The sequence below is a fragment of the Pseudocercospora fijiensis genome (assembly GCF_000340215.1).
Source record: "Pseudocercospora fijiensis CIRAD86 unplaced genomic scaffold MYCFIscaffold_3, whole genome shotgun sequence".
Lineage (NCBI taxonomy): Eukaryota > Fungi > Ascomycota > Dothideomycetes > Mycosphaerellales > Mycosphaerellaceae > Pseudocercospora > Pseudocercospora fijiensis.
The window spans coordinates 2,334,947-2,347,675 of NW_006921534.1; the positions used below are offsets into that span (position 1 = coordinate 2,334,947).

The 12,729-nt window shown below is 45.2% G+C and overlaps 3 protein-coding genes across 3 annotated transcripts; 1 reads left to right on the forward strand and 2 right to left on the reverse strand.

The window, feature by feature from the left end:
* Nucleotides 1-27: 27 nt before the first annotated feature.
* On the reverse strand, nucleotides 28-1,326 carry MYCFIDRAFT_152475 (uncharacterized protein). The gene is made up of 2 exons (XM_007926656.1): nucleotides 1,109-1,326; nucleotides 28-1,052 (listed from the first exon to the last, which is right to left on the reverse strand). The coding sequence occupies exons 1-2, from the start codon at nucleotides 1,212-1,214 to the stop codon at nucleotides 358-360; spliced, it is 801 nt and encodes a 266-aa protein (XP_007924847.1). The 5' UTR covers nucleotides 1,215-1,326; the 3' UTR covers nucleotides 28-357.
* A 337-nt stretch (nucleotides 1,327-1,663) lies between these two features.
* MYCFIDRAFT_152478 (uncharacterized protein) lies at nucleotides 1,664-3,030 on the reverse strand. Its single transcript, XM_007926657.1, has one exon. The coding sequence runs from the start codon at nucleotides 2,743-2,745 to the stop codon at nucleotides 1,861-1,863; it is 885 nt and encodes a 294-aa protein (XP_007924848.1). The 5' UTR covers nucleotides 2,746-3,030; the 3' UTR covers nucleotides 1,664-1,860.
* A 213-nt stretch (nucleotides 3,031-3,243) lies between these two features.
* On the forward strand, nucleotides 3,244-5,009 carry MYCFIDRAFT_187320 (glycosyltransferase family 22 protein; the record flags this gene model as incomplete). The annotated part of the gene is made up of 3 exons (XM_007926658.1): nucleotides 3,244-3,402; nucleotides 3,453-3,702; nucleotides 3,877-5,009. The coding sequence occupies 3 exons, from the start codon at nucleotides 3,244-3,246 to the stop codon at nucleotides 5,007-5,009; spliced, it is 1,542 nt and encodes a 513-aa protein (XP_007924849.1).
* Nucleotides 5,010-12,729: the final 7,720 nt, after the last annotated feature.

Here is a 12,729-nt window from a genome sequence, read left to right on the forward strand (position 1 = left end):
AGATGGATAATTGCAACATCTGGACCTACGATGGCTCACATTCTACCATTTCCCGCTATCTGCTATGCCAGGTCTTATTCCAGCTGTTATGTGAAGGCAGTTGGAACAAGCGAAAGGGTCATATATCTATCTCTAAATGAATATATGAGCAGTGCCTGGGTATCATGTGAAAGCTCCATCCTGCCTATTGATTTGGACAATACGAGGGTCCGAAATCCAAGTACGTTTTGAGATCTATGGCTCAGTGCTGCGTGACCACTTCACTTCCTCAAAGATGTCGGCCGACTGACAATGTGCCAATTCCTGCATCTGTGATCCCGACTGATTTCGGCTGTCACGACTCCTCCAGCAGTCCACTCATATCACATCTTTCATTTGGCTGTTCCTCCTCTCATGCTCTTCAGCATCTCTCTCCTTATCAATGCCCTGTTGCTCAGGTGTCCAAGTCTCATCTTCCTGGCTCTTAACTATCTCATGGACCTCAATTCTGCCCGAAATAATCTCATCCCCATTCACCAAATCATTCTCGTCTGCTCTCTTAGCTGCATCGCTTTCGTCCTTCGCAATCCCACTTGCCACATGCCGCGCGATCAACCTCTTCCTTGCAACCTCTCTATCAACATCCACGAACCACAACTCATCCATCATTTCCGCCGCCTCTTTCCACTCACTCGCTCCAGAGCCCAGCGATAGGTAGTTGCCTTCCATAACCACTATACGGCTCTGTTTCCGTATAGGTATATCATTCTCCACAGGATCTTTCACCGCGTGGTCGAATGACGGCGCGTACAAGGTCCCTGTTTCAGGACATATCGGTTCTCGAAGCATCTTTACGAGCCTCAAGAACGCAGGCGCGTCAAACGTGAAGGCTGCCCCTCGACGGGCGTGCGCATTGGCCGGGTCTGGCATGGCGGAGAGTTGGGCGCGGGTGAGGTGATAGCCGTCCATGGGGAGGAATGTCGCTATGCCGTCGTTGCCAGCTCGTGCGGCGGTCTCACTGCGCCATCGTTGGTTCAGACGATCGGCCACCTTAGCTGCTAAGGTCGTCTTGCCTGGGAAGACGTGAGGGGGATATTCGTGCAAAGCATTGATTAGGTCGGAGAATTACCTGATCCAGGAATGCCGCTGACTGCGACCAGATAACGCTTGCTTTGAGGTAGATCTTGAAACTTATCCCATACTTTGTTCACAAGTCTTTCCACTTGCTGTTCCATATCCTGATGTGTTTTTTGAGCTCACAAGTGTGGAAGATCGGGTTCCAACTTCGACACCGAATAGAGGAGAGGGAGGTTTCAGGACACGTCTCTTACAATGCAGTACGCTCGCATTTTGGGTCTGTGTATCTGCTCAGTGGAGTAGTATGACAGCATACCGTTTAGTTACCGGGCTTGTTATCAGTGCAACTTCCGGAGTCGGTGTGCTCCACCTCTGTATTTCTGAAATTCTGAATGGCGTGGGGCAAGGATCGCTGGGGCCAAGCGAGGTCATTATTTTTTCTCCTATGTTGCACAAACTTGACAGACTTGGACGTTCATCATATATGCTTGGACTGACCGATCTTACGGAGCTCTGTGAAGTGTCGAAGAAACGCAATTGCGTGATCTTCAGTCATGGCCATAAAAGGACGTTGCAGAACAGGCCAAAGGTTGACACTACTACTATACACCACTTGGTTCGTTTCATTTATCGTTTAGCCTGTTTGTACATAAGTCTTACTTTGACAGCTTTCACGCGTGGTCTTGATCTCTCTTCTAGCATTCCCTATGGCTGCCTTCAATGCGATAGCTCATCGACCGGAAGGCCCATAGAAAAACACGCTTCAACTGGTAGTTGCTCAGTTTGTTCGCAAGCGAATTCTGCTCAGAGCTTCTCTTGCCTGTTCTTCGCCTTACTTCTGTAGCCACTCCTTGTGCTACCGCCATCAATCTCAATGACATTTCCGGTAATATGACCGGCGCCTTGACTCGACAAGAACAGCATAAGGCCGCCGAAGTCCTCGGGTGTGCCAACTCTGCCACTTGGCTGCCCCGAGACCAAGGTATCCATGGCAGACTGCATTCCATACGCTGTCATCCTGCTTGGGAAGACACCCGGGCACACACAATTGACCGTGATGTGATGAGGCATCAGCTTAGATGCTTGCATTCTGGAGAGATGAATACAGGCAGCTTTGCTTGGACCGTAGCTGAAAGTACCAGATCCTGGGGCGGCAAGACCGCCTTCGTCACCAGTCGTTACATCCACAGTAGTGATGCCAGCCATGGAAGCGATATTAATGACGCGGCTCGGCATTTTCGCTGTGGCATCTTTTGTGAGAAGGCTGTGTAGTCCGACAGTGGTGTAGAAAATAGCTTTGACGTTCAGAGCCATGAGCTTGTCCCAGCCGGATTCTGGGAAGTCGTCGTAAGGAGCGCCCCAGGTTGCGCCAGAGTTGTTCACAAGAACAGTAAGTCGATGGGTCTTCTTCTTGACTTCCGCAACGAGTCCATCACATCCGGCCTTGTCCTTCAAATCAGCCACCACCCATTCGCACTTGCCGGGTCCGAGCTGGTTCAGTCTGGCAGACGTCTTCTCCAGTTCGCTCTTTTTACGGCTCGCAATTATGACACGAGATCCATTTTGGACAAACGCTTGAGCTGCCATCTCTCCGAGGCCCGTGGCTCCTCCTGTAACAAGTACAACATGATTCTTGAAGTTGAAGAGATTTGCGACGGAAAGATCTGTGGACGCAGATGCGTGTGCCATGATGCGATGTCAGTATGTACCTCAACACCAAAGGAATATTTGCGTTATGGACGGTGCTGGTTGATGAGAAGAATTGAAAGCACGGGCAGCGACAGCAAGCTGTGGCGGAGGGTGGAGGAAGCCTCGGTATGATCTTCGCCTTGCCCGCGGCTGTCAGCGAGTGATACTCGGAAGGGATATGATGATTCTGAATTTATGAGATGATGGACCACGGCATCGTTCGGTTCAGGAAGCCATTGCGTTGTCCGGGTCAAAGTCTGGATGAGCTCAATAATTGTCTGTGTTGATGGACTGCGGTGTGGAAGGAGACAAGGAGACGAGACGAGGCGGGTTGGTATTGGCATTTCGGTCGAAATTCGGCTGTTTCAATTGGTGCCTCAGGCGACGTGCAAGGTCGTTGCTCAGTGCCAAGCAGCCAGCAATGGGGCCTCGAATCATTTCGCAAATCATCGCTCGTCCTTGACCATACACGAATTCCGCAGAGAGCGGGCCGGCAGCATGAGACAGAAGGTCGCCGTCTTCGTTGCACTCCTGCTTTTCCGCATCATCAATGCCCATTTCGTCCAGACCTTCTTCCAGCCGGACGAGTACTTCCAAGCGCTAGAGCCAGCATGGCAGATCGCATTTGGTCCTCAGAGCGGTGCCTGGATTACCTGGGTGAGGCCCGATCAATGCGCAGGGCCTGGCCGGGCTGACGGGCTTTCCAGGAATGGAAGGAACAGCTGCGAACATCAGTCCATCCGTACCTCTTTGCAGCCGCATATCGAGCGATGGACTGGCTCTGTCATCTCTGGCAAGCCGATGCTCATGTGAGGGCAAATGCTCTTGGTGCTGCCCCGAGGCTCGTCCAAGCTTGTTTTGCTGCATCGATGGACTACCTTACCTGGCGCATGGCCGGCCAAGTATACGGCGCACGGCATGCAGCCACGCGATGGGCTCTCGCCGTGACAGTGTGCAGTCCGTGGCAGTGGCATTGCTCGGTACGCACATTCTCGAATTCTCTCGAGACGGCATTGACGGCTGCCGCGTTATCTTTGTTTCCCTGGAGCATGTTCCTTGGTGTAGGCGAGGCCACAGAAGCAGAACATCGAGCTTCATCAACCTCGCTGTATATTGCTCTGGCGGCAGCAGCGACAGCCTTCTACCTACGTCCCACCAATATCATCATCTGGGCCTCTATCAGTGCCGTTCTGGTCTGGCGCGGCAGAAGCTTTCGCAGAGCTAGCATATTGGCGCAAGGTGCAGCTGTAGCGGGATTTTCGGCTCTTGCTGTATTTGTGGCAGCTGATCGGCTGTACTACAATACCTGGGCCATTCCACCCCTTCGTTTCTTGTACTTGAACCTGGTACAGAACCTTGCCACTTTTTATGGGCAGAACAGAGTTGACTACTACTTCACTGAAGGACTGCCGCTCCTATTGACTACGGCTCTTCCTTTTGCCTTGCTCGGGTTGTACCAAAGCTTCATGCATGGGCAGTCTTCCAAGTCGACAGGAAAGGTTATAAGCTTCACCTTTGGAGTAGCAACGGTCGCTACTGTACTCGCATTCTCGGCTATCTCGCATAAAGAAGTACGATTCATATACCCATTACTACCCATCCTCCATGTGCTCGCAGCAAGACCTTTGGCATCCTTCTTCGACATTGGCGTTCACAACAAAGTGCGATCTGTCATTCTGGTCTGCGCACTTGCGGCCAATGTCCTCATTGCCTACTACGTGAGTCTAGTCCATCAACGAGGCGTCGTTGATGTGATGCACTACCTTCGACACCGTCAAGAGAGTTGGATCGAGACAGCAGCTACAGGCGAGCTGACAGAGGCCGTTCCAGCGAACATCACTGTCGGTTTCCTTATGCCATGTCACAGTACACCATGGAGAAGTCATCTCGTCTATCCAGGAATCGATGCTTGGGCTCTCACGTGTGAGCCGCCGGTCAACCTTAGTCCGCAAGAACGTCTGTCATATCTGGACGAAGCGGATGTCTTCTACGCCGATCCTGTGAAATGGTTGAACAATAACATGCAAGACCGGGGCATCATTTCTGGTGATCTGGAGGCGGACGCTCAAAACCGTCTGGAGCAGATTGAACTCGGTAGCCGCAAATGGCCGCACTATTTGGTAGTCTTCGAGCAACTCCTCCCAACACTCCAGCCGCTCCTCGTGGGAACTAGATACAAAGAGTGCCGGCGATTTTTCAACACCCACTGGCACGATGATCATCGACGAAAGGGCGATGTTGTGGTATATTGCATGCGACGTTGAGCAAGTGCCTCTTCGGCGTCGCTGAAGCTGAAGGTGTCGTCCGATTGCGCACCGCATTGCAAAGTCAGTGTCGTTGCAGTTGTGAATGGATATTGAGCCAACGGTCAGCTCTATGTGAATGCTTCTGCAGCTAGATCTGAACCTCGACCACTGCTCTCATGCACCACCTGGTTCAGGTTCTACCCACCCACAGCAAGAGTACGTTCAAGTAGATAGAGCCGGAGACCGGAACACCAACCACAGATCCCACGCTGCGATCACCTTCTGGCTCTTCCTCGCGGACTTGGCTGTCCCAGGTCGTTCCTCCTGACCAGGAACGAGCTACTGAAATAGCAGCTGAGGCTTTTGCGTGGCTGTCACGCTCTGGCGGCACATTCGTCAAGGACGCTTCAAGCTTATGGCACAGCCTCCGGCGTGTCATGGACAGCTATATAATCTCTCCAACAAGAGTTTGTAGGCTCTTGGCTCACCAGATATGGCAGACAGATCATGCGAAAAGCCCGAGGAGACGTCTTTCAACCGCGTCTACTCTTGGCGCTTGGCTTGTCTCACTCTGCTTCATACAACAACGTTTGCACCTACGTAAACGCTTTCGAGCATGCGCTTCACGTCGCTCTAATCACAGTGTGAAGAAGTCGCCAGTGTGGACGACTCGGCAAGGTCTGTTCTTCAACATGCTGTTGTCAAGCTCGAGGTTATTAGGATTTGACCCATCGCAGAGGCAGTCTTGGAATACGGGAGCTGCTGCGCTCGAGAAACCCGGCTCTCCTCTTGCTTATTAGCCCGCTATATTTTAGACTCTAGCGTGGCGTCTTCGAGCATCGGTATTCCGACTGACACCGCGATCAACGTAAATGCTGCTTCCGCGGGAAGGAGACTGACGCCGCGTTATGGATTGACAAAATCCGCCTCCTGCAATCTGCTGAAGAGTCTTGGAATCGAGCGAAATCTGTACCAAACGTCACTACCCAAGACAAGCATTGCACATAAATTTCCAACTACTAACACTACTGTATTGATCCATTCACGCCTGTCCATGTTAGTAGAGCTTTACGATGCAAGAGGCAAGCCATGTGCAAGTATCTGCACGACCACCTTGCTAGCTTCAAAAACGTGGTTCTGCGATCCGAAAACAATCGCCCAGCATTCACGACAAGACTGTACCAAGACTCGACCTGACGTCGGCTCTCGTCTAGCGGCAATAAATAATTGGAGCGCTCTGGCTCTCAGTACCAAGAAAGCGGAGAGTACCAAAACATGCTTAACAACCGAGTGTGAAACTCTAAAATTGCCTGCTCAATGCGGAGGCCTTGGCATTGGGACCAAATCGTCGTAGCGATATTTTGGTCTTATTGGAGGCGTAGTGCCTAAGATCTAGCATTCTAGTATTTAAACCTCCTACTATAGTTTAACTTTCCTACTATCCTATTCTAGTTAGAATTGTAAGAAGGGTATGTTAGTAGGTAGATAGGGTAGTAGTAGGTACGAGTAGTATTCGATAAGGATCTAGAAGGAGAGGGAGGAAGGTAGGAGAGTTAGCCTAACGCTAAGCGCCAAGCCCTGCCTAAGGCATTAAGACCCTAGCTTTACTCGGCCTAGTTATATGCTAATTACGTATAGCCTCTTTAGCCCTAATATACGCTTCCCTTCTAAAGGCTACGCTCTCGTAGCCTACCTATATTCCAATCTCGACCTCTATTGCTACTAACTTAGCAAATCTAATAAGCTACTTAGCCCGCGCTAAATTAAACACTTAACTACCTAATTATATAACTATATTAAACCTTACTTTTAATATAATATCTAACTCTAACTACGCTATCCTTATATATAATAAAGTAATATATGTCTATAAGAATTAAGGACTATCGACTAATTATAATACAAGCGCGTCTTCCCTACTATAATAGGTAGACGTACGAGGTATTGTAGCCCTACCTCCGTTCTAAGTAATGTCGTACCGAGTTCTTTACGTCTACTCTTAAAAGACCTAGCAATGTCCGCTTCTAAGGGTTGTCCGTTCCGAGGGATTGTTCTTATTATTACGAGGGCTATTATTTACTATCGTAGTTTTACTAGCCCTAATTAGTTAGGTTTAGCAGCCTTTAAGTATTAACTAATTATATCTTTTTAAAAAACTTAGTCCTTCTAGTTTCTATAGGTAAAGGCTATTATAAGTGCAGTAGTAGAGGTTCGCCTCGCTTAAAGGGTTAGAAAGATCGAGGAGTAACCTATTGTCTATAAGATCGACCCCGGCTAGCTTAGCTCTATAGTTTTGCCCTTAGTTAGCTAGTCTATTAGTCGCTTAATCTTTTAAGCGGCTTAAAGTTTTAATTAAAGTTTTAATTAAACCTTTAATATAGCTATTCTTTTAACTTAATTAGTATAGCGCGCTTCCGGCCTTAGGCTATAGTATAGGTAAGGTTGTTTTCGTAAGTGCGGTAGCAATAGTAGGTAATATTAATAATAGCGGCGCTAGTCGTCTTAGCGCTAACTTTACCTTCTTCTAATTTCCTTCTTTAACTAATAATAACTCGGTAATACTGTTACTAATATAGCTATGTCCTTCCTTTCTTAAATAGTAACATACTCCGTAATACTATTACTAATATAGCCGCGCCGGCTGCGCCGTCGTTATTATTATTATTACTATTTACGCGCGCGCCGTCCTCGTAGATCGCCTAGGCCTTAAGGCCCTAATAGAAGGAAGAAATAAAAAGGGGCGCTAAGAGAAGGGTCTTATAGGTTGCGCTAGTAAAGAGGTAGATCCCTTAAAAGAGTAGGCGATTAATTAACGCGTTATAGCGCGTTTAGTGTAATCTTATTGTCTTAGTTCGCCGGCCTCTAATTAGTTAGCTAATAGTACCCCGGGGGTAGCATTATCCCTAGGCGGCATTATAGGCCCTTAGCCTTCTTCTTGTTCTTTATACTAGTCTAATACTTATCTAACAACTTAGTTATATCTTTAAAAGAACCTTTAGCTTCCTACGAGTCCTATTTAGGTAAATAGCCTTGCTATCTTAGAAGGTACTCCTTCTTGCCTTGTCTAGTCCGATGCTTTAGAATACGTTCTATAGACTATAGCTCTTCGCTATTAGCTAGTATGTCCTCGGATTTAGCAGGTGCTTTATCCCCTTCGCGTAGGTAGTACGGCTTAAGGAGGGATATATAGAAGGTGTTATAGATAGTGTAATAAGGTAGAAGCTACAACTAATAAGCCTATATGCCCTTAGCCTCTCGAATGCGGAATAGGCCAATGTATCTTAGTACGAGCTTAGGCCTTGTTTTGCTATTAGGTAATAGGTGTTTGCGGATACGGAGGTTCTTAGTGCTTAGCATAACTATATCGCCTTGTTTAAAGGTTATTAGTATATAGCGCTTATCGTAGTAGGTCTTTTAGTACTCTTAAGCCCTTGTTAGCTTCTTAGCTATCTTAGTATAGATTTCTCGCATCTTCTAGATACGTTCTATTACCGCTAGTGTTTCTAGTACTTAACGCGCTTCCCTTTTCTTACGCTCGGCCTCGAGCGAGGTAAATAGATCTTATAGCAGGGCAGCGTTTTAGCCTATTATAGCTATATATAGTGAAACCTTAGTTAATAAGTATATACTATTATTGTATACGAATTCTATAGGCTATAGGAGATTAACCTAATCCTTAGGGTTCTCGTTAATATAACTGCGTAGGTACTACTATAGGGTAGCATTCTGTCTCTCTATTTAACCGTTAGTCTATAGATAGAAGGCTATTAATAGCCGATGCTTTAGTCTTAGCTGTAGGCATATTTCGCTCTAATAGTGCGATATTAGTGTCGATCTACGATTAGATACTATCTCCTTAGAGGTTCCCTAATAGGTATAGAAGATGTTGTTCTATAGCGCCTCTACTATATTAATAGCAGTCTAATCTTTCCGCGCCGGGATGTATCGAGCGCCTTTAGTAAATCGATCTACTATAATAAGGATAGTATTATATACGTCCTTGCTACCCCTACGCTTAGTAGGAGGAAGGCCTATAATAAAGTCTATTATAAGCTTAGTAAATAGCTTCCTAGGAACAGGAAGTAAAGACAACTCGCTAAATAGTAAGTGCTTTAGTACCTTAACTCGCTAGTATACTATATAGGTCTGTATATATTCCTTTATATGCCGCTTACTATTTAGCTAGTAGTATATACGCGATAGTAACTCGTACGACCTCTCTATGCTATAGTAACTAGCGAGCTTAATATTATAGTGCCTCTTTAAAAGCTCTTGTCTAATCGATTGCTTAGCGGGGACATAGTATCTGCCCTTAAACTTTAAGTAACCTTTATCGTCGATCGACTAACTATTACTCTTGCTAGATCGAGTCGCCCGTCTACTTACAAGCCTATTAATACGCTCGATAGCAAAGGCGTCCCTCTACTAAGTACGTAATAGCTTATCTATAAACGATTAACTATCCCTATTTATAAGGTTATTTAATAGCACCCTCGCTATTAAACGAGGTACGCATTATATGTATCTAATAGCACTAGTAGCTAGTGCTATCGCTATAGATAGCAATATCTTTAATCGAGTCGTTATAGCTCGAGCAATCTACGTCCTTTTTAACGTATACTAGAAGAACGACAACTCTGCTATAGTATTTATTACCGCCGCGGGGTCCGGAGGTCCGCTTATCCTACGTTTACTTATTAATAATACGGGCTATAGCAATCTTATGCTATAGGGTTAGAAACAATAAATTAATATATTAGGTCTCGCTATCGTAATTAGGTCGCCTCGATAGGCTATTAGTAGGGTTACTTACGCCTAGCCGGTATAATATATTAAAATCGAACCTAGCGAGGTAGACGGCCTATCTAGCCTATCGACCTATAACCCTAGTAACCTTAGTAATGCTACGGAGGTTGTTATAGTCTATATAGACCTATATTATATATTAAGCCCTATCGAGGTAGTGCCTCTAATACTTAAAGGCCTCGATAATAGCTAGGAGCTCTTACTCGTAGGTCTCGTAGCGACGTTTAGTATTAATTATCTTCCTCGAGAAGAAGGCAATCGGGTGCTAGTAGGTATTATTAGCCTACTATAATATAATAGCTAATATAGCGAACTGTAAAGCGTTAGTCTCAATTTGGATCTATTTGCTTAGTACGAAATAGTGCAATAAGGGGACTTTAGTAAAGCGTTGCTTTAGACCGTTAAAAGCGGCTTGTGCTCTATTAGTCTATTTAAATTCCCTAGTAGGGTTAGCCTTAGTTTTAGTAAGCTTAGTTAGAGGCATTATATGCTATAAATAGCTCTTAATAAAGCGACGATAGAAATTAGTAAAGCCGAGGAACGATTAAAGCTCCTTAATACTAGTAGGTATTAGCTACTTAGTAATAGTCTTAATCCGATTAGGATTAGCCTTAACACCCTCGGTTGATACGAGGAAGCTAAGGAAGGACACCTCTTTAGTAGCAAAGGTGCATTTAGAGGGTTTGTAGTATAAGCTATAAGCCCGTAGGCGGTCGAGCACCTTACGTATAGCGGCCTAATGTTTCGCAATGTTAGGTAAATGTGTATAGACTAGGATATCGTCTAGATAGACTACGTAGAGGTAGTCTAATAGGCCTAATAGGGCCCGGTTAATATAGGACTAGAATGTTATAGGGGCATTAGCTAGGCCGAATAGCATAACTAAGTACTTAAAATAGCTATAGCGAGTGCGGAAGGCCGTCTTCTATTTATTACCCTTACGAATGCGAATGCGGTAATAGGCGTCCTTAATATCTAATATAGTATAGAAGTAGGCGCTAGAAAGGCGATCGAGGGTCTTATTAATAAGCGGAAGTAGATAGCGGTCTTTAATAGTAATAGCATTAAGTCTATAATAGTCGATATATAGACGTAGGCTACTATCCTTCTTTAGTACGAATAGGATAGGTACACTAGTAGGGCTGTTACTATACCGAATACAACTATTAGCTAGGTTTTCCTCTAGGTACTTACGCAATATAGCAAGCTTACGCTTACTATAGTTGTAGAGTAGTCTAAAAGGAACCTCCTTGCCCTCTATAATATTAATCTTATAATCCGTCTCTTTAAACATAGGCAATGTCGATGCTAGGTAGTGTTTAAACACATTAATATAGGTCTCTCGGATAGGATCTAGTATACGGGCAAGCTAATTAGGATTATTAGGAGGCACAGGTTTATCGTTATTACTACCGAGCAAATCGGTAGTCGGATTAGCTAAGGCGGAGGCTAGTGTTAGGTTGCTAATAAACAGGACCCTAATATCGTTAGGGCACTCGCTAATATTAATATGTTTAATGTCCTCTTTCCTAGCGATTCTAAATCGCTATTATTAACTACCTAAGTCTATAACTATAGCATAGTACTTAAGAATAGGGTTGCTAATAACAATGTTAGATAGGAGGCTGTCTATATCTACTACGTAGGTAGTAAAGTTTAGTAGGCGCTTATTACCGAGGTCGTCTCTTAGGGCTATATAGATATAGTAGGCTCTATAGGTTAAGTGCCGAGCGTTATTAAACTAAGCAAGGGTTAGCAGGTTAGTCCTAGGCAGTTGTCGAAGGTCTAATTACTTAGCTAGGCGATAGCTAATAAGGGCACTAACTAAATTTCCTAGATCTAGTATAACCTTAGTCTTATAGTTAGTTCTATACGTGTCCGAGACGAGACAGGTACGTATAATAGCTAGTACAATGTCGATAGTCTTACGCCGTATAAGGCTAATAGTTAGTGCGGCGCTTATTCTTTTTTCGAAGGTTAGCCTATAGGGATAGCGTTAGCCGCTAAGAGGTGCTTTCGGTATTTAGCGGAAGTACGGTTAATTCGGGCCTAGTCCTTAGGTTTGTCGTATTAGCCTAGTAGATAGCTAGTGCTATTACAATTAAAGCACTTCAATCCGGTTAGTAGACTGCCGTAGCTGTTGTTGCTATTATTAGCCGAGCGGTTAGTATTATAGGGATACGAGCCCCTTCTACGGCCCCTATCGCGGCCTCCTCTATATAGCCGTCGGCTACGGCCTCTTCTACGGTCGTTACTGTTCCTATTATTAGTATTGTTATTATAGTAGGAACCCTAGTTTCCTCCGCGGCTACGGTTGCTACGGTTAGTACTAGCTAGTCGGATCCTCGATTCTAGTTATTATTAGAGCTAAATAGCCCGTTCGGCTGTTTCTACTTCGACTATAAATTAAATGCGTATTAGATTAGCTTGTTCGAATATATAGCGACGGTCTAATTCGAGGATAAGTTCCTATCTAAGTTTTAAGCGTATCTCGGAAATCTATATAGAATTAGTCTTAGGCGGAAGGTCGTCTTTAAGGGTTTTTAAATAGGCCTCGAATAAGCGGGCCGATTAATTAGTCTTTTGCTTAGCTCGAAGGTACTAGTCCTAAGCATATTATTGCCTTAGTATAGGGTTTCTAAGGGTATCTAGTATAATAGTTTTATAGGTTTGCTACTAAATAGCGGTCTAATTAGTAAGGGAGTCGAAATAGTTATCCTAGGTGCGTTTTAGGTCTCTATTAATATATTGTATAGCATAGACGACTAACGAGTAATTATCCGGAAGAGCCCTAGGTGCGTTTCGCTAGTTAAGCTTATAGTTACGAATATAGTCGTTGTATTGCTTTCGGCTAGAGCTATTAAATACGGTATAGTCCTTAAGTTTAGCATCCTTCTTTTAGACTGTAACGGGTAGTAAAGAAGGCCCTGCT

What these genes read in the sequence shown, in the direction of transcription:
- MYCFIDRAFT_152475 (XM_007926656.1), bottom strand. Translation starts at nt 1,214, where the DNA reads ATGGAACAGCAAGTGGAAAGACTTGTGAACAAAGTATGGGATAAGTTT. An exon ending in CAGCGGCATTCCTGGATCAG is followed by an intron (nt 1,053 to 1,108) that starts GTAATTCTCCGA and finishes ACGTCTTCCCAG; the next exon opens with GCAAGACGACCTTAGCAGCT.
- MYCFIDRAFT_152478 (XM_007926657.1), bottom strand. Translation starts at nt 2,745, where the DNA reads ATGGCACACGCATCTGCGTCCACAGATCTTTCCGTCGCAAATCTCTTC.